The sequence below is a fragment of the Brassica napus genome, chromosome C1 (genome assembly GCF_020379485.1).
Source record: "Brassica napus cultivar Da-Ae chromosome C1, Da-Ae, whole genome shotgun sequence".
In the NCBI taxonomy this organism is placed as follows: Eukaryota; Viridiplantae; Streptophyta; class Magnoliopsida; order Brassicales; family Brassicaceae; genus Brassica; species Brassica napus.
The window spans coordinates 12,161,054-12,181,385 of record NC_063444.1 but is presented as its reverse complement, the minus strand read 5'-3'; the positions used below and the strand labels follow the sequence as shown (position 1 = coordinate 12,181,385).

At 31.9% G+C, this 20,332-nt stretch overlaps 2 protein-coding genes and 1 long non-coding RNA gene across 7 annotated transcripts; 2 read left to right on the top strand and 1 right to left on the bottom strand.

The window, feature by feature from the left end:
- Positions 1-525: 525 nt before the first annotated feature.
- Positions 526-2,097, top strand: LOC125580121. The gene is made up of 2 exons (XR_007317846.1): positions 526-1,737; positions 1,816-2,097. It is a non-coding gene; the product is annotated as an uncharacterized LOC125580121 (long non-coding RNA).
- Positions 2,098-5,812: 3,715 nt separating this feature from the next.
- Positions 5,813-7,306, bottom strand: LOC106374559 (V-type proton ATPase subunit G2). Of its 4 annotated transcripts, none has more exons than XM_013814560.3 (4): positions 7,179-7,306; positions 6,472-6,582; positions 6,240-6,340; positions 5,813-6,133 (listed from the first exon to the last, which is right to left on the bottom strand). In XM_013814560.3, exons 2-4 carry the CDS (start codon positions 6,557-6,559, stop codon positions 5,990-5,992), a joined length of 333 nt encoding a protein of 110 aa, XP_013670014.1. In that variant the 5' UTR covers positions 6,560-6,582; positions 7,179-7,306; the 3' UTR covers positions 5,813-5,989. The 4 variants fall into 4 exon arrangements, with proteins under 4 accessions (XP_013670014.1, XP_013670020.1, XP_048600065.1 ...); XM_013814566.3 differs by having other exon boundaries at positions 7,141-7,188; XM_048744108.1 differs by lacking the exon at positions 7,179-7,306 and adding an exon at positions 7,042-7,125.
- A 7,768-nt stretch (positions 7,307-15,074) lies between these two features.
- Positions 15,075-19,150, top strand: LOC125575077 (cation/H(+) antiporter 17). 2 transcript variants are annotated; one of them, XM_048744106.1, is made up of 4 exons: positions 15,075-15,423; positions 15,638-15,840; positions 16,514-17,515; positions 17,718-19,150. In XM_048744106.1, exons 2-4 carry the CDS (start codon positions 15,649-15,651, stop codon positions 18,975-18,977), a joined length of 2,454 nt encoding a protein of 817 aa, XP_048600063.1. In that variant the 5' UTR covers positions 15,075-15,423; positions 15,638-15,648; the 3' UTR covers positions 18,978-19,150. The 2 variants fall into 2 exon arrangements, with proteins under 2 accessions (XP_048600063.1, XP_048600064.1); XM_048744107.1 differs by lacking the exon at positions 15,075-15,423 and having other exon boundaries at positions 15,480-15,840.
- The last annotated feature ends 1,182 nt before the right edge of the window (positions 19,151-20,332 follow it).

Here is a 20,332-nt window from a genome sequence, read left to right as displayed (position 1 = left end):
CTAATATTAAGACATTGTTCTTGATGTTTACACATTACTGGAAAAGGCCAGACCAACGAATATATGTTTAAATCGTTTTATTTCCATATTTGGAAGAACTGGTATGTTAACGAGATAGATACATATTCTTTTACCTTTTTCTACTGACTGTAAAAATCATTTTCAGATCTACAAATGAAAAAGATACATCTTTTTTAATAAAAATGATACATAGTAGTAGACTTGTCTATTTTTTATTTTTATTCATTATTTTTTTGAAACAAGACTTGTCTATTAAATATATAATATAAAAGTTCATCATGGAAATTAAAAGATAGAAACTACGGTTGTAGTAAGGACATCTCCAACCCCAATTTATTTTTTATTATAAAATAGAGTTTAGAGTAAAAATATTTCAATGATACTCTATTTATCACTCTATAATAGAGTTAAAAATAAGTTTACTCCAAATATTGAGTAACTAGTTTTTTGTTTGTTCATCACTCTATTTTCTATTCAAAAATAGAGTACCGTTGGAGGAAACTCAAACTAGATTATAGAATTGCTCTATAGAGTAAAAAATAGAACAAACTATTGGAGATGATCTAAGAAAGAGAAAAACCTACATACGGTGGTAATATAAAACACTAAGATAATGTTGACAAACAAATTATTATTGGAAGAGGTATTGATACACTACAAAAAAAAAAAGCTGTGAACTAAATCACTTAAAGTGTATCACAAAATTAAATGATTCTATTTTAAAGTACTTATTTACAAATGATACAAATATATAAAATTTAGCATCACTTACAAAAAACTGATGCCTTAATTAAATTATTTAGCATCAATTCAGTTAAAAGATATTTTCTTTATTAGTTTGTATCACTTTAACAAAACTGATGTTGTTATATACATTTATATCAACTAAATAATTGATGTATCTATTTTTGGTTTAAAGTCACTTATTTAAATGATAGAAAACTTACATCAAAAAATAATTGATGCCAATAAAAAATAAAAATAGCATAAAATCGTATTATGAAATAATCTTAATTGCGAAAGTTAAGGTAACCAGTTTTTTTTTTTATAATATCAATAAAAATAAAAATGATGTTATTTTACCTTAGTTTGCATCAGTTAATATTTCAGGAATTAAAAAACTAACGTGAATCTGTAAAACTGCTTCCCAAAAATATTAACTTCTTTAACGGAGATTTAGCCCCAAAACGTTTTCATCCCCCAATAATAGCTTTTGGTAACTGCAACTAAAGCCAAAAGTAATTAATCTTCCTATCTTGTCCCACTCGTTATGGTTTATCCTCCTAAGCACCATCTCTGTCGCTTCTGCCTCTTCCATACCACGAAGCTTCTCCTGCACCCTCCGCTCCTCTTCACTATCCGTCTATTCCAACCCCTCTTCATCCGCCACAATCACCACCGATTCCGAACCCTTCTCTCTCGGTCATCGCGCTCATAAAGATTTCCGAATCCTTCATAATGTATTAAATCTGAACATCAGTGTCTATTTCAGCCTTCTTATCGAATTCTCTAACGCTATGCAACCATTTGACCTTGAAACTGTAGTTTCACTCTAAGATTGTGTACTTAGATATTGCTGCAACTGTATTGGAAGCCTTAAGTTAAAAAAAAAACTGTATTGGAAGCCTTGAGTTCAAAAAAAACTGTATTGGAAGCCTTGCAGAATTACTATGAGTTCTATAATTCAAACGTTCATCGAGGAATCCACTACTTAAGGTATTTTCTTAGTATTCTCTGTTTACAAGATTTGATCATTTGTTTGATAAAATATTCGTGACCATTTTAAGTTTGTAGTGCTAAGGCTTGGGATGACAACTTCGTTCAGTGCCGGTGGTTTCAATAGATCAGGTCCATCAAGATGCCGACCCCGAAGCTACCATTGTACAATTCAGTATTGGAGATTGTCTCGGGGCTCTAATTGATGGAATGATTATCAACATTACGTGGATCTCTTAAGAGAATTAGTTTATTTTTGTTTTGTAAATTTTCTCGCCGAATAAATGATGTAATTTACTTTTCAATACATTATTTATCAATCTACTTTGATTTCTGATTTAATTAATTATTTTGTTTTCATTTTAATTGTTTAAAATGAGCTAAAATATCTTAATTTTTAGCATCAATTATGTGCAAGTGTTAAATCCGTAATAATAGATGATTTAATTATTAAAATCAATAATGAAAATTGATACTAATTTATATCAGTTATTAATAACTAATATAAATAATTAAAATAAATTATTTTAACTAACACTAATTTTAACGTCACTTAAAAAAATTGATGTAAATGTTAACATCATTTTTTTGTAATTGACACATATTTACATCAATTGCTAGAATCGATATGGATATTTTTATATATTAAACTGATGTCAATTATTTGCATCACCACTTTCAGAGTCACTCAGATGAGCGATGCAAAATTATTTTACTTTCTTTTACATCATGTATAACTGATGCATATATAAAAATAAATGATGTGAAACAAGCTTTTTTTTGTAGTGTTAGGTTTAATTAAAAATTTCTTTCTAAAGCAAGATATGACGGTACCCCAAAAAGAAAAAAGTTTGTGTAATAAAATATAACTACTGCTGGTTCAAACAAAGAAAAACAGAAGTGGAGTGTGACAGAAAACTCAGACCGACATCGACACGTAGACGTTAAGGAAACATGTGAGTCGTGACCATAGGAAAGTATAGCTCGTAATGATATTTGTGAATGCAATATGAAAAAATGTTCATAACTAGGCCTATTAATACTATTCCATTATGTGACACCACCGAGACGATTTTATTTATAACATAAATAGTTTTTTTTTCCCTAAAAATGTAAATATCATTAACAAGGGTAATGAAAGTTTGATTACAAGAAACATGAAGAAACTTGAAATCTCATTTGCGCGAGAGCAATTCCAATTCAAAGAGCCTCAAAAAAGTTAAAAAACTATAGGTCACGTAAATAGTTCTTGCACACACAGGTCGGATTGCGAATTTCCAATAATTTAATTGAGTGATAATGAATATATACACAGATACGAATGAATTTCTCAATGAAAACAAATTCATTTCAACTTCCAAAGGCAAGGAAAGCAGAAACCGAAGCGTTTCAAAATAAGAAATTTTAATTCAACAACTATAAAAAGACTAAAGAATGTCATTGAAGAGAGAGAGAGGAACATAATTGGGAAATGTAAAATAAGTGAAAATTATGGGAACTTGTTGCAGCACCATGACCTCTCCAAGCCCCAAGATAAAACAAAGCTAATGAGTTTGTCTTCATGCTTCTCTTTTCCTTACACTAAACCCTAGCCATCTACAAAATGAACAAAGCCTTGTAAAATACGGCCGCCAAGTCTCGGAGAACAGAGAATCCTGTGTGAGAAAGGAAAACTCAAATAAAAATGAAAAGAAAGGTTGTACAGGACAGTAACACACAGATTTTGCAAGTCTCTATCAAACTAACTGTCGTAGACAAAGAAAAGAAAAACTAATCTTTTCGCTAGCTAGGGTTCGTTAAGCCGACTAAGATTAACCTAGAATTAGAAAGATAATTAATTAAACGAAAGGAAATAGGGAGTTACTAAGAAAGTAGGAGATGCCAGATTTATAAATATCCACACCTCAGTAATGTTCTTCATGTATTCAAGACGAACGTCTGGAACATATATAACCCCAAAACCTTTAATGTTCCTACTATTGATTATGCCTGTTGGCCAAGTATGTGAACAATTTTTGTGAAAGGACGAATAAAAATCCCAGAGATCAAGAAAATTATAGTATTAAGAGAGAGGGAGCTCCCTTCAGTCCAACCAAAGAGAATCAATGTTCCAATTTGTCTACCGCATCATTCATTCATTTAACGAGTCTAGTTTAAAATTTAGTAACTCGGTATTTGGATGGATGAGTCGGAAACTAATTGGATCATATCACAGCCTCTGAATGGACTCAAGGAAGCTCTCCCTCGATATATATTCCTACAATACCAACTAAAAATAGTGAATATCGAAGATGCTTTTGCATAAACAATAGGTTTGTATTTGTATCCGAGTATGTATATATGTATATGTATGTACGCTTTGTATGGATGGATCTAGAACTCTAGCAAGCATGAAAACACGATCTTGGATAATATGCAGCAAGATTTGGAAGAAAAGAAAGAAACCCTAGATCTTATCTAAAAGTAAATCGTATGTAGGATGCAAAATGGAAAAGATTAGAGTTTGGAAACAAAAGAAGATGGATCAATCAATATTTACGAGAGATACGACGAGGAATGTATGCATGAGAGTGATAAAGAATTTGAATAAAAGAAAATCCGAAGAGAGAAAGAAAGAGGCGTAAATTGTAAGATGGATGCGAGAAAATACACAATGGATATAAGAAAGCACACGTAGCGATGGGTTTTTATAAGCTCTTTTTACACAAAAATTTCTTCAATATTTCGCTCTAACAACGAGTAAGTGTATTATAGAGTTGAATTTGATCCGATAATATAGAGTAATGTTATTTTTTAACTCTATATTTGGAGTGAAAAAATAATATTACTCTATATTTCATTCTATTATAGAGTGAATCATTGAATCAAATCCAATTTTATAACAGAGTTACTCTATTTTAGTGTGAAATATATAAGAAATTTTTGTGTACTACTCCCTCTGTTTCGTATTAAGTGTCGTTTTACACTTGTGCACACGGATTAAAGAAACAATTAATTTTGCATGTTTTCTATATAAAAACACAATTACCTATATACCTAACCATATTTCAACCAATAGAAAAATAAATAACCGAATAAAATTAATAAATTTTGCTTTGAAAACTGAAACGACACTTATCTTATAACAAATTTTTTTCTCTAAAACGACACTTAATATGAAACGGAAAGAGTATTATACATGCCTTTAGACAAATTTTGTATGAAAAATAAGGAAAAATTCTCTTAACTGATTATTTATATATTTTATTAACTTCATTGGAACACGAACAAAGATAACAAAGGAAACTGGCAATTATTTAATGTGTACTGTAGAGGCTTTAGTCCGTGTTCCCTTTTCTCATCTAGAAACTTTTTAACCTATGAATATAAAGTACTTGTATACTACTAGTCTCTGTACTTCTAGTAGCATTCGGTGACTAAATCAACAATTTCATAATTTATTTTCTAAAAACCGTTGCTTTGTTTTGAGTATTTCAATTCTTGGGTTAAGTCCCCTAGGTATTTTCTGTTTTTTGGTTATAGAACATTTGTGGTATTTTTGCATTATCAGTTTTGTTATGAATGCTTCCCTTACTCTGGAGAATTGAGTTTCTGTCAGTTCTCTGTCTGCAGATTTACTTTTCTTCATTCAGTTATGTATTCCACAATGTATCATTTCTTGGGTTTGATATAAAATTCCAGTTGATAAACGAAAACCATTGTTATTGCTGGTTATATAATATTTATAAACAAACGCTACTTCCTACTGTTGATCAACATTCATCATCACCCTTTACCCCCATTTCTTCATGTTTTGAGGTCCTTTAAGCATCTACATTTTTCTAAAATCCAATATCTTATTTTGGCTCATAGATATGTTCTCTCAGGCGACTTTCAAAATGAGTCCACAAGAGAAACTGCAAAATATTGCCACCTAAGGAGTTTACGCAAGTTGGAGAGTCCATGTATAAGAACTGCTCTAGCAGTAGCTTTGTCATGCAACTCCAATCCTTTTGGTGCCCTGCACTCACTGTTGGGAACCCTCTACGCTCTCTGATTTAGTCTTTTCTTACAACCTCTTTGATGGAAAAAAAAAAATCCAATGGGTTCCTTTTATTACAAAACACAAAAGTCATATAAGTCTTCTGGAGAGACCAATAGCAAGAGTTCAATCCCCGAACCCAAAAAAACATTTGAAAGAAACGAATGAATGAATGCACACAAAAGAACACTTGACACCATTTTGCAATCGATGGTTTGGTTATGATATATCTCAGTTCTTCACGGTGGTGACATGTTTGAGAAGCATGTCCACAACATCTCTGGAAATCCTGGAAGCTTCGTTCTTCAACTGCTCGATCTTGGCATCAGTCTCCTGCTCTAGCCTCGTCACGTTTGCACCTGAATCTCCACTGGTCTGTTTTTTTTTTCGGCAGTAAAATTTTCTCATCAATAACATGATGGTATAAAAGAAAAACATTTACAATGACTAAAAGAACAAGTTTTTTTTTTAATAATCTGACCTCTTCGAGTTTCCTCTGGAAACCATGCTCAGTGCTGGCTTTGTGCTCAGCAACCTCTGTCTCAGCCTCTTCCTTGGCTTGCTTCAGCCTTGCCATTTTTGCTTTCAAAAAACCAAAAGATATATATACAATTCTCAAACAACAAGTTGCATTCCCGTAACGCTTCAAATTAGTGCTAACCCAACCAAAGGCATTAATTATTATGTAATAGAGCTTGCTTGTAAATAATTACCAGTCCTAGCGGCATTGACGATTTGCTGAGCTTCGTGTTCAGCAGCTAGCAGTAGCTTGATCCCTCCATGGTTACTGCTGGATTCCATGTTTTCTTGAATACCTCAAAAATCTGTTTTTTTTTTTTAAAATTCAAGAACACCACAAATTGTTAGAGTGAGTGAACCAGAGGAAGAAGAAGAAATGTTGTAACAAACTTCGTATTGATATTTCTTTACAAAAAAAAAAACACACACACACTTCGTATTGATATTTGATATTGAACATTGCTCTTGTCTCTGGTTTACTAAACAATAACCAGAAACTAAACCAACATTGATTACACGGTTATCTACACCAAAATACAAAATCATTGGATCATCAAAGTCATATGAACCTGAGAATCCAAACTTTAACAAAGTCTACGCAATGTTCGTACACAACGGTGATCAGATCGAGCATTAGATCAAATAGCAAAATGTTACAAGATCAAATCATAAAACTGTTCGAAATAGTCAAATTAGCTCAGAATCGCAATCCAGCATTCATAATCACAACACGAAAAGATTCTACGATCTGAATTGCTACAAACTGGTTGAAATGTGCCAAAAGCCTTAAGAAACTGTAAAACTCTATATGATCTTGACTAATTTCATCATCGTCTCGGATGCTTCGACTGATAGATACATACGTAATACCAAAATCTAGGGGTCTAGAGAAGAAAGCTACCTGCTTCCGCGAAACTGGAGAGAAAGAGAAGACGGATTTGATCACATGTGATTTTTCCCTCACAATAACACGGGCCTGATGAAAACCCACTCCTCTTTAACGTTTGGGCTTTTGAGGACTAAATGGGCTTCTGAAATGTGCAACCGCAAGCAACCCATTTTCTATTTTTTTCTTTTCTTTAAGTCACATGGAATCTGTTCCATCTAATCTTTTGCTAGACGTATACATCATGTATTTTTATCTGCATCTGTGTACCTATAAAATATCTATATTAGAATACGGAGAAAAACTTTCATGTAAAGAGTGTTAACTCTTTTAATCATTCCTCTCATCACTCACACATTCGTTTTATATCTACACTACACTTGTACTGAATGGTGCTTGTACAAGATGAAATTGCCTTCCCAGTTCCCACAACGAAAACTCAAAGAACTCGTAAACTTTTGTCCATAAGACCATAACGTCATTTACTTTGTGTTGTAAGTGAGGAATATGTAATTTCATAGTTAATTATTCTCCACGTTTGTTGCGTTTCGTTGACCAAAGAAAATAAAAATTGTTGTGATGAGTATATCAGCTGCATTTATTGTCTCAGAATTCAACACGTTTATAATGGGTGGGTAGTAATGTTAACCTATCCATTGATCGTACTTTTATTAATTAAGACAGCTAAGCTCAATAATTGATTACTGTGATAGAACAAATGTAGACGACTTTGTAAGCTAGAAATATTTTATTGAACTGGGTGAGTTTTTATTTTTGAAAACGCACAAATATTTATACACCTTAAATTTGATAAAGAAGTAACTTGATATGGAAGATTGTAAAATTGATAGTCAAAGAGATGAATCGAAAAAATGAACAAAATGAAAAGTAAATTTTTATTTGAGGAACTGAAAAAAAAAAGGAATTTTGCTTTTTTTTTCCTTCAGAATAGTAGAGAAAAAAATTTCTTTGTAAATTTATTTCTCCGTAAGGAATTTAGAGAAAAAAAAAGATGAGATCCACCTATCAATAATTTAACCAAAAAAATTTAACATAACTTGTATATATTTTGAGGAACAAAAAATTCACCATAATTTTTTTTTAACATGGTCACCAATTGGAGTCTAATATTTTCATATCTTTTTAATAGTAATAGAAAAACTGATTAAAAAAATAGAAACTGTTGCTTTAGGAAGTACCATAAATATATATTCACATAGAGATGATCACATTTTATGAACAAATAATGGTGAAATTCTTCAATTTTGATACAATTCCCATTCTTCAATTTTGATACTAACACATGTTAGTTTTTTTTGTCAAATTATAGACACATGGTTCCTAATCTATTCTTCTCATTTTTTAAGGGTGAAAATTTTATTTTTAAAAAAATTTCTCTTTCAATTTCATAGGGAATGAATTGAACATAAATTATCATATTTCTATTTATTTATTTTCTCAATTGAATTTTTGTTCATTATTTATTCATTTTTCTGTTGAGTTAAATGGTCATCAATTGAAGCCGCATAGTGAGTGTAATTGCCTGATTGGTGTCTAAACTATCTATATAATAGACAAAAAAGATTGAGTAAAAGTCATTATTTGAAGTTTCTTTTACCAATGAAATTAAGAATAATGGAAATGATCTTCACCATAATTTTGGTGGAAAAGGAAGACGAAGAACAAACTGTGAGAATATTTATTTTTATTTACGCAAAGTAACTTTTCCTCTTAATTTAATCTCTATTCTCTTATTATATTCTTCTTGCAAGTCTACTATTCACATTCTATTGTGTATTGTGTACTCTTTTTTTCATTTTCTTCTTCTATTTGTTACTACTCTACCAAACACTAATTGGACCCGCAATCTAATCTATGTGCATCCAACTGAAATACCAAAAAGAAAAAAGTATCTTGTATAAAGTATAAATTACGTCATACATGATTACCTAACACTGTTTTGTAGGGAAGTCTACGAATGTATGATCAGATCACTATGACGTGACGATTATATTTTTCTTTGGTCAAATTCATTAACGTACAGTGATTGATAAATACATTGTCATCGCTATCTAATTTCCTTAAAAGTCTCCGGTCTTTGTTTTGGGTTGCAAAATTTTGATTGTACTTTTGCGTGTGTTCAAATAAAACGAGAGAAACCCTGTAAAAAAGTTGGAGAATTAAATCCAAAGCAGAGAACAAAAAAAAGGTGATGAACTACTTTCTCTTCCAACGATTTGAGCCACTAATTAAATAATAGAATAATGGTATCCGTATGATTAATTATCTTATCAAAAACTCAAAGTTGAACATGTGATTTAGTTTTATAATCTAATAAGTCGTCTTAAGGTTCATGTATTGGTTGACTCTGTCGGATGACAGCAATTTATAGGACTAGTAATTAATCTTATATATTAAAACAGAAGCCACAACTTTGATTTACGTGTGATTTTTTTTAAAAATGGATCTAATAGACCTATTCATAGAAAGTCATGTTACATTTAATATATAATCATATCATTTAAATTTTGAGCATACCAAAATTTTTTATTGGATTATCAATAATTTGATTTAAACAATAGATGATCCATTAGACTTACAAATAGTATATAAATAAATATAATTTAATGTTGTAATACTATACCTTTATATACTAAATATTTAAATATTTGTCGATGTTAACTTTTAAAATTATAAAGATTTTTTTTAAATAACAAAAATCATATTATCTAACAATGATTAATTTTTACTACATTAAATCAATGAAAACAAATTTTAAACTATATAGTTTATTTTAAAAAATTAAACAAAAACTAAATGTTTAATTATTTATTCGATAATAAAAACAATTTTATCGATATCTAGTTATTATATTAATATAAAATTGTTTAATATCTAACCATGAAATGAACTTTTGGCATGACCGAAACAATGTAGGTCCACGTATCATTCGTATTTAGTTTTTGTTCCCACGTGTCCGAGTCTTCATTTTTTTGGTATTTTCCGCTTTGTAATTTGTTGATTTGATTATAGTTGTTTATGATTCTAAATTATAAAACTTTTACCATTTCAACATGACTGACACAGTACAGACAGGTGCCACTGTACACTTAAACAATCAATGGGTATAACAGATCATGGTACCACGATTTTTCTATTTTATGTACTGAACACATAATGCTTTATTTGTACATGCCATCTACTATAGGACTCAAACATCTAAACATACTTAATTGCTTGTTGAATGTTAATTCTTACATATTATATGAGTGATAGTAAAAATTGAAGACTAAGTAAAAATTGAAGACTATCGCAAACTCTTTCGACACCTCATGGTTTTACGATAATATGTGTAAACATAAGTATTCATTAATGCATAGTTTTATTTGAGACCCTGACGATAATTTGAAAGCAACTTATATATCACTGTCATTATTTCTGTTGAACTTAATCAATTTTATACGTGATCCTGTAACCAACCAACAATTTTATATGTTGTCATCAACCGAGCGTTGACATTAGCTTATCAAACGCTACGTTACACGAAAGTTTTATCGAACGTCCGATTCCCGCTTCGAGCATAATCATAATCGGAAGATTGTGGAAGCTTATGGAATCTCGATTCTAAAATATTTTTTTTAAAACACGTTGAAAGCTTAAGCTTCGTTTTAGAATCACATTTTTATTCTTTAAAAAAAACACAATGTCTTATGTCAATAAGAGTAGAAAATTATAGTTTGTAATTTATATAAATCTAAATTTTAATAGTATTTAATAGTTAATAAAAATATACAAATATTAAAACTAATACTATAAATTATCTTTATGCATTGAGGTTTTTATTAAAGATAAATCATATATTCAAATATATTATGTCAATTAATTATATAGAATTAAAAATAAATATAATAGTTTATTTTAATTTAATTTATGTGTAATTTCACAGTTTTAATATGAAATAATTCAAAATTATTATAAATGAATAAATACTTTATTTTAAATTTAAATCATATAATTTTTAGTTCTAGATTTAAAAAAAAAATTCTTACATATGTATATCTATATGGATACGCTTCCAACATGTACCCACTTTTTTTTTTTTTAAAACCTCGCTTATGCGCTTCCGATTCCACGTATCCGCTTCCATTTCCATGTAATATAGATCAAACAACAATACACTGAATTTGCACTCTGACATTTCCTTATCATTGAATTTATTTAATTAGGTTATCAAAAGGATAACCTGTCTCGAGATTAATATTGTACTTGTTTCTGTTTTAAACTTGAATATATATTTATTTTTTATTATTGGAAAGCTTACGTTAAACCCATATTTTTTACATCTGTTTTTTGTCGACAATCTTTAATATTAAAAGCCATAAATGCCAGTTTTTTACAAGACATATTTAGTATGGGACAAGCCCAACAATGAAATTAAAAGAAGACAAAGCCCAGATTCAGGGAATAAGGATGAAAATTAATTAAACATGTATCTTCCACTTTCTGCGATTAGGAGCAAGGCACGTCTCTATTGTTTTTGCCACATGCTAAAAAGAAGAGACCATCGTCATGAAAGCTTCGCCGCTCCGCCGCTCCGCCGCATCATCGCCTTGGCTATGTCCGCTAAACTTAGGGTCTGGAAGCTTTATTCTCCATGAGACCTAAGAAGAACATACAAATCTGCCTTTTTCACCTTTTGAATATCTCTGGCTTAAGGATTGGATCTTGTTGAACCCTCGGTACGAGTTAACCCCACAGAAGATCGAGGCATCACACTCTTCAGGGACTCATCTAACGCGACGAAAACCACTGATTCTTCATGCAAAGCACTCGAGCATCTGAAACCCTTGTCGAATCTTGCATATAGAAACTCTGCTCATAAGACTCTTTCAACAAAAGCAAAGAATTACACTTATATGAAGAGACGAGCAAACATGACCAAAAGAAAACACGAAACCAATCAAAAACCATGCATTTAAACTTTCCAAGTAAGTTGGAAAGAGGATCAAGCCCTCAAAAGGTGAAGAAAAGAAAACAAAAGAACCGAACTGGGCGGAGATTAAACCCTATAAAACGGAGATAAGAGAAAGAGAAATATAAACAACAGATATCCGAGCAAGCCGGACTTAAATCAGATCAGAAATCGGAACTAAAAACAAAAAAGAGAAGGTGACCGACGGTGATAAGGCCGCCGGCCACCAAAACGGTGATTTGTTAAAGAGAGCTCTAGAGAGATGTGAGAGAAATTAGAGAGAGAAAGTTTTTCTATTAATCCATATTTTTTTACATCTACAAGCAGAACGGTATACTAAATTGCATTCTTGAAAATTTTACACTATATATTGAATATCATAACCAATGTGATCCGATTTTTGGTGCTATATCAAAATAATCCTACCATGTTCTCAATAACAGATAATTATATATATATATATTTTTGATCTGGAAAGTTTATTAATTTACAAATTATTTTCTGTTTTACAAAGAACGTTATTTTTCAAAATATCACACTAATTACAAAAATTGATTAATTTTAAATTTATAAATAATATTTTTTTTGTCAGCAACATAAACATATTATGTTAGGACTCTACAAACCAAACTGTTAACTCTGCGTCTATACATGAACCGGTCCTGAAATACCAGAGGCCTTAAACAAAAAAAATAATGGAGCTAGACTCATATTTATATTGCAAAGTTATATAATACAAGAAAAAGATAAATCCGAAAACATAAAAGAAAATATTAAATTTTGGGGAAAGAATAGGGTTCACATTATGTTTTCTGTTTTGATATTATTTTCTTTTTGATAAATGCTAAAAATTTAGTTCTATAATTTTTTCGAGAAAATAATTAGGGCCTTAAAAAAGTGAGGGCCCTAGGCTCAAGTTTCATTTATCTCTGCACAAAGACGTCTCTGCGTCCATATGAACAACTAAAAACGGTTGAATTCGAGCATTATGTGCTAGCTTATCCGCCGTTGTGTTTTGCGTTCCGGGAACATGTATGAACTCCGAGTTGATTAAAGCTTTCTTTAAGTTGATGTCTTGGAAATAAATTGCAAAAATAAATCATTCTTCTGGTTCCGAAACCGTCTTCACCAAAACAATCGGTTGTAAACATCACATAAAACTGTTTTAAATTTCTCATATTCTCCATTGCCGATATAAAAGCCTCTATAAATGGTACATTTTATCAAAATTTGTAAGAAAATTTTGAAATAATGTTTACGTAACAAAAAAATGTCGAAGTGACGTTTTTATAGCATTGAGGGAATAATAGTTTTGCGTTGAATCAGTCTTAAATTCTTAATATAGTACCTAGGTTCAAGTTGACCCAAAACGAATTTTACGATACAAAAGAAAATTCAATTCAAGCCAGATAGTTCAAACGAAATAGGTATTTGTGCTACGGACGTATTAAAACATCTAATACATATTCAATCTGAAGACGGTCCCGTCCAGTACATCGATTCCAAAAATATATATAACCAATCTATTATAGCGGCTTCAGGTTCCAATCTAATGGATTAATTATTTCTTGTATTCCATGTAATACGACGGACTGAAATAGAGCTGTTGAGATATTTATTACTCATTCTGTCTTATGAAAAACTTGATTTTGATCTTCTTTACACAGATTACTAAAATGATTATAACATATTTATATTTTCATTAATTACACATATTTAATCAAAGGTATTTGGTATAAATAAATTATTTATAAAATCAATTCATTTTACAATTAATCTTAAACTAAAATAAATTGTATTAAAATTCTAAAATGATGTTTTTTACTAATAAGAAAATATTAAAATGGCATTATGTTTGTGAAACAAAACAAGACCATCTCAAGTGAATTACTCTGTTTTTTTCTTCAAAATAAAGTAACTCTATAATGTAGTTAAATTTTAGGTTAATAGTACCCTTTTTGAAACAAGTTAATTACTCTATTTTAGTATAAAACTAGAGTGGTGAAAAAAAATGAATTACTATATCTATGGAGTAAATCTCTATTTACTTTATTATCTAATAAAAAAATAGCGTAGAATTACTCATCAAAACTCTATTTTATAATGAAAATGGAGTAGGGTCAATATGTTGTAAGTATGTATATAACAAGTGGTGGTTGGTATTCTACGTACGAGATATATGGAATTGCTTATGTGCTAAAGAGCAAGTTTTTTTGTTTAATGCTTGCTTAAGAGCAAGTTAAAACTCAATCAAGAAACTTTTGGTCAATTTTATGTCGATAGAAAGGTTTAATACAATTAGGATCTGTTAACAACAAAGCCTAAATACCCAGGACTTCATAGTCCAGTGGTACTACCTCCTTGGAGAGGGGAGGTCGGCTGTTCGACTCGCGTGGAAGGAGAGGCGTGTCCAGGACCCGTAAAAAGGTACAGACAAAGGCTGGCGCCGTGCCTAGCTGGTGGACTGCAAAGCCAACACCTGGTTAAAAAAAAAAAAGAAAAAAAAAACGAAGCCTAATTAAAGAAAATTTACGTCGATAGAAACTTTTGGTCAATTCTACGTCGATAAATAGGTGTTTCATGATGGCGTCAAGGATACATTCACACAAATACATTTGAGATCTGTTAGCTAGAAAGTCCGATGAAAATACAGTTGTTTTCCTCTCAAGATGGCTCTGAAATATATGAATACCAAAAACAGAAAAGACCGCAATTTTGACTTATGGATACAGATAAGACTTGTGGATACATTTTGGATAAAAACAGATTACGGTCTACATACCTGAACACAACCAGTTCTCAAGTTTTTGATTCTTGATATCAATACAAAACCAATAAAATTAGTATATATATACAATAAATTTTTAAAGATTTATTTTATTTCTATTTTTCACATAAATATTTTATATATTTAAAACATTAAAATAATTGAATCCATTTATATACTTACAACGATATACCAAAAGGATAATGTTAAAACAATATAACATAAAACAAATGTACCACTTTAAAATATCCCATGCTGAAATTTGAATATACATATACATTTCCAAAAGAAATCAACTATCTTTGTTAGTTATTGCCAGCCATATCCTAGAGATATTGTTTTATTTTTGTTTTGTATATTATTATACAAGAAGAAAAAAGAAATAACTCCCGCGCAGTCAGGGGTATTATTGATATCTCGCTAGACTGGAGGCTATATAAAGAGACCTAGTAACGGCCACTATACTCCATCTCCCCTCTCACTCCTACTTCTCCCTCTTGTTTTCAGATATTAAACTATCCGTGAGTATCGCGTCTCTGTATCTATCCGTATCTCGTGCATTGATCTGATTTGTTTTAATTTTCCGAGAATATCTAGAAATTTAATCGTAATCTGCTTTGCTAGGGTTTCTTCTTTTCCTTTCTTTCCTGAGAACATTCATCGTTAGTTTTAATTTCTTATCGAGAAAATGCAAGAATAGGAATACTAACCCGTAATGATTCTAATATTTTCCAGATCTAAAAGATATGGGAACGAACGATACAACATGTCCAGGACCAATGAAAGCAACCTCTAATGGAGTCTTTCAGGGAGAGAATCCTCTGCAACATGCGTTGCCTCTTCTGATACTACAGATCTGCATCGTTCTTTTCCTCACTCGTGTTCTTGCTTTTCTCCTCCGTCCTCTCCGGCAACCACGTGTCATCGCCGAGATAGTGGTAACGTTTCTTTAATCTTCTTTTCAGTTTGTTTTCTTTATCAATCTTGATCCAAATTTTGATTCTTATTAGAAGTCAAAAGCGGTTACCAATTTGATCAATAATTCACTTATCTATAAAAATTAACCAAATCTGAATGACTTTTGAAAACATTATTGTTTACGAGTTTTACACCAATCATAACCTTGAATTAGTCGTCCATGATATTTAATGACGTATATTCCGAGGAATTTTCATCAGAATATTCATTTTTCTTCCTAGAAATTCGCTGACACGTTAACCTTTGAGTGCGTTTGCTTTTCTTTATAGTTCCACTTTTCCACAAGTTCCAATCAGCGTGGAAGAAACGATTCACTGTATAACTTCATTAACATTGACTAGTCATAAATGCATACTTTTCTTACTACATTTGCTTACTTTTCATATACACAATTATACATGTTTTTGGTCTGAAAATAGATAGTATATACTATTGACGTATACATTTGATTACTTTGCATAAAATTGATTAGTAAATACATCCTTTGCATCAAATTGATTAGTCATAAATGCATACATTGATATTACTTTGCATATAGACAAATATACACGTTTTTGGTGCGCAAGTAGGACTATATTATAATTTTAAGTTTGTGTTTGTGTTTGATGTTGTTGTGATTGGTGTTTTAATCAGGGTGGAATATTACTTGGACCATCAGCTCTTGGGAAAAGCTCAAAGTTTCTCAACACAGTTTTTCCAGCGAAGAGTCTAACGGTTCTAGACACACTTGCCAACTTAGGACTCATCTTCTTCCTCTTCCTCGTCGGTCTCGAGCTTGACCCTAAATCTCTCAAGCGAACCGGGAAGAAAGCTCTCTCCATCGCACTAGCTGGAATCACTCTCCCATTTATCTTCGGCATCGGAACTTCATTTGCACTGCGTAGCTCCATTGCTGATGGAGCTAGCAAAGCTCCTTTCCTCGTCTTCATGGGCGTTGCTCTCTCCATCACAGCTTTCCCCGTCTTGGCACGTATCCTCGCTGAGATCAAGCTTCTCACAACTGACATTGGGAAGATTGCTTTGTCCGCTGCTGCTGTTAACGACGTGGCGGCTTGGATTCTACTAGCTCTCGCGGTGGCTCTCTCCGGAGAAGGGAGCTCTCCGCTCACTTCTCTATGGGTGTTTCTAGCGGGTTGCGGTTTTGTTTTGTTCTGTATCTTTGTCCTGCAGCCGGGGATGAAGTGGATTGCCAAACGTTGTCCTGAAGGGGAACCAGTTAAAGAGCATTACGTGTGTCTCACGTTAGGTATTGTTCTTGCTGCTAGCTTTGTCACAGACTTGATTGGGATCCACGCGCTGTTCGGTGCATTTGTGATCGGTGTTATCTTCCCTAAAGAAGGCAATTTCGCAAACTCTCTGGTTGAGAAACTTGAGGATCTCGTATCGGGCCTGTTCTTGCCTCTTTACTTTGTATCAAGCGGTTTGAAGACAGATGTGGCGACCATACAAGGAGCTCAGTCTTGGGGACTATTGGTTTTAGTTATATTCAACGCTTGTTTTGGTAAAATCGTCGGCACAGTGGTGGTTTCTCTTTACTGCAAAGTTCCTCTTGATGAATCATTAGCACTCGGTTTCTTGATGAACACGAAAGGCCTTGTTGAGCTTATTGTCCTCAACATTGGTAAAGACAGAGGGGTAAGTCACATATATTAATCTTTGAGATATACTTTCAAATAGAACTATATTTTTTATTTAAAAATAACTAGAGTAGAGTAATTTAGTTTGAATATTCAGAATGCTATTTAGTGAAAAAAGTTAAAAGTGCTATATATGAGATTTATATAATTTGTTTGTAATAAATACTTGAGGATTAACCTGATTTTTGATGTTTTTTCAGGTTTTGAACGATCAAATATTTGCTATAATGGTACTAATGGCGATTTTCACCACGTTCATGACGACTCCTCTGGTTTTAGCGGTGTATAAACCGGGAAAATCTTCAACCAAAGGCGATTACAATAACCGAACGATCGAGGAAACGAACCGGTCCAACAAACCGCTACGCCTTATGTTTTGTTTCCAAAGCATAATGAACATTCCCACGATCGTCAACCTCATCGAAGCCTCCCGTGGCACGAATCGTAAAGAAACTCTATCAGTCTACGCGATGCATCTCATGGAGCTTTCAGAGAGGTCATCTGCTATACTAATGGCACACAAGGTTAGGAAAAACGGTCTTCCTTTCTGGAACAAAGACAAATCTGGCAACAGTTCCGACATGGTGGTGGTCGCATTCGAGGCTTACCAGAGACTCAGCCGCGTCTCAGTGCGTCCAATGACGGCCATCTCAGCGATGGCGACTATCCACGAAGATATATGCCGAAGCGCCGAACGCAAACGCGCCGCTATGGTGATTCTTCCGTTTCACAAGCACGTTAGGCTGGACAGGACGTGGGAGACGACAAGGAACGAGTACCGTTTGATTAACAAGAAGGTTATGGAGGAAGCTCCGTGTTCTGTCGCGATTCTTGTCGACCGTGGTCTTGGTGGTGCGACTCGTGTCTCGTCTAGTGATTTCTCGTTGGCTATAACGGTTTTGTTTTTTGGAGGGAATGATGATCGCGAGGCGTTGGCGTTTGCGGTGCGTATGGCGGAACATCCTGGTATAAGCTTAACCGTGGTCCGGTTCATTCCTAGCGAGGAGTTTAAACCGGAAAACGTGAAGCTCGAGATAACCGAAGATCAAACCGGTTCGTGTTCAGGGGAAACTAGATTGGTTGATATAGAAGCTATAACCGAACTTAAAGCAAAGCTAAAAGAACAAGAAAGCTCGGAGTGTCAGATTGTATACGAAGAGAAAATTGTTAATTGTCACGAGGAAGTCTGCAAGGCTATGGATGAATATTCAAGAAGCAATCTTTTCTTGGTGGGGAAGTCACCGGAAGGTTCGGTAGCTTCAGGGTTACATGTGATGAGAAGCGACACGCCAGAGCTTGGACCGGTGGGGAATTTGTTAACGTCAAGCGAAAGTGTTTCGACGTCGGCGTCGGTGTTAGTGATGCAACAGTATGTAGCAAGCCGTGATTCTCCGGTGGTTGGAGTCTTGAAGAACGTCACAAAGGAAGACTCGCCGGTTAAGGATACGGAGAGTCCTTAGCGATCTCTCTTTGGGATTCCAAGGCGAGAAAAGGTCAAAAGATTGACTTGTGTCATTTTGTAAATAATAAATTCGAATAAAATAATTTCACAAAAGAATATTTCGTTTATACACTGTAAGTATAAAAGTAGTGATGTTATTAAAGTATCTATTTTATTAAAATATAAGCTTTTGTTTGGCAACATATATAGTATTAGTTAAAAAAAATAGTGATGTTTGGAAACATGGATAACAGTAAGTTAAGAAAAAAAAGTAATGGACTTATGCTATTAAAAAATTAGAAGATCATTACATTATATTAAAAAGTAATGAGCTTATGTTACTTGATATACATATTCAAATTAAAATAATAATTTTAAATTGATTTATATCAAAAATATACATATATTCAAAAATTGATTTTTGCTAACATATTTTCCAATAACCATTATAAAAATATTTTCAATATATATAAAAAAAATACAATACAAAGCTCAATTTCAAACACTAATTAACTTAAATTATGGGTTTTATATTTCACATAAAAATTTAAAAATATAATATATGTGATTATTTATATGATTGTACGTACAAAATATTATTAATTATAAGATTATTTATTTGATGGTACGTATAAAATACGATTAATTATATGATAACACATATTTTTGTAACCTATGATGACACATATATGATATCTAATAGTGATTAGGAGTGGGCGTTCGAGTTTGTTTTCGGGTCTATTTGGGATTTCGTGTTCGGTTCAGATCTTTGAGAATTCGGTTCGGATTTGGATAACCAATTTAAATTATTTAAAATTATTTAAAATTTATTATATGATTTAATTTTTTTAAAAATCTATAAACAATAGAATATATTACATATAAATTTGAATAACATATGTCAGAGTACCTAACTTAACATATAAATTGGTTTGGTTTAAATATTTGGATAGAGAATTAATAATTATTTAAGTATTTTTTGAGTTTTGGAGTTTTGTGTATATTTTAACTATTTTAGGTATTTACGTTTGATTATTTGTATATATTTTCAAGTATTTAAATGAACTTAAAAGTATCATATATATTATGGATGTTTTATATATATTAAATCTAAAAATAATTAATATATATATATATATAAATATAAAAATCTATTTTGGATACCCAAAATACTTCGGTTCAGATCGGATTAGGTTTCAGTTATTCAAATACAATTTTTTTTGAATAATTCAGATATTTAATCAATTTCGGTTCGGATTTGGTATTACTTATTCGGATTGGAATCGGTTCGGTTCTTCGAATTCGAGTTTTTTTCTAACCCTAGCTAGTGACATAAAAAACAAATAGTATCATATTTTTTTTTAAAATATACCT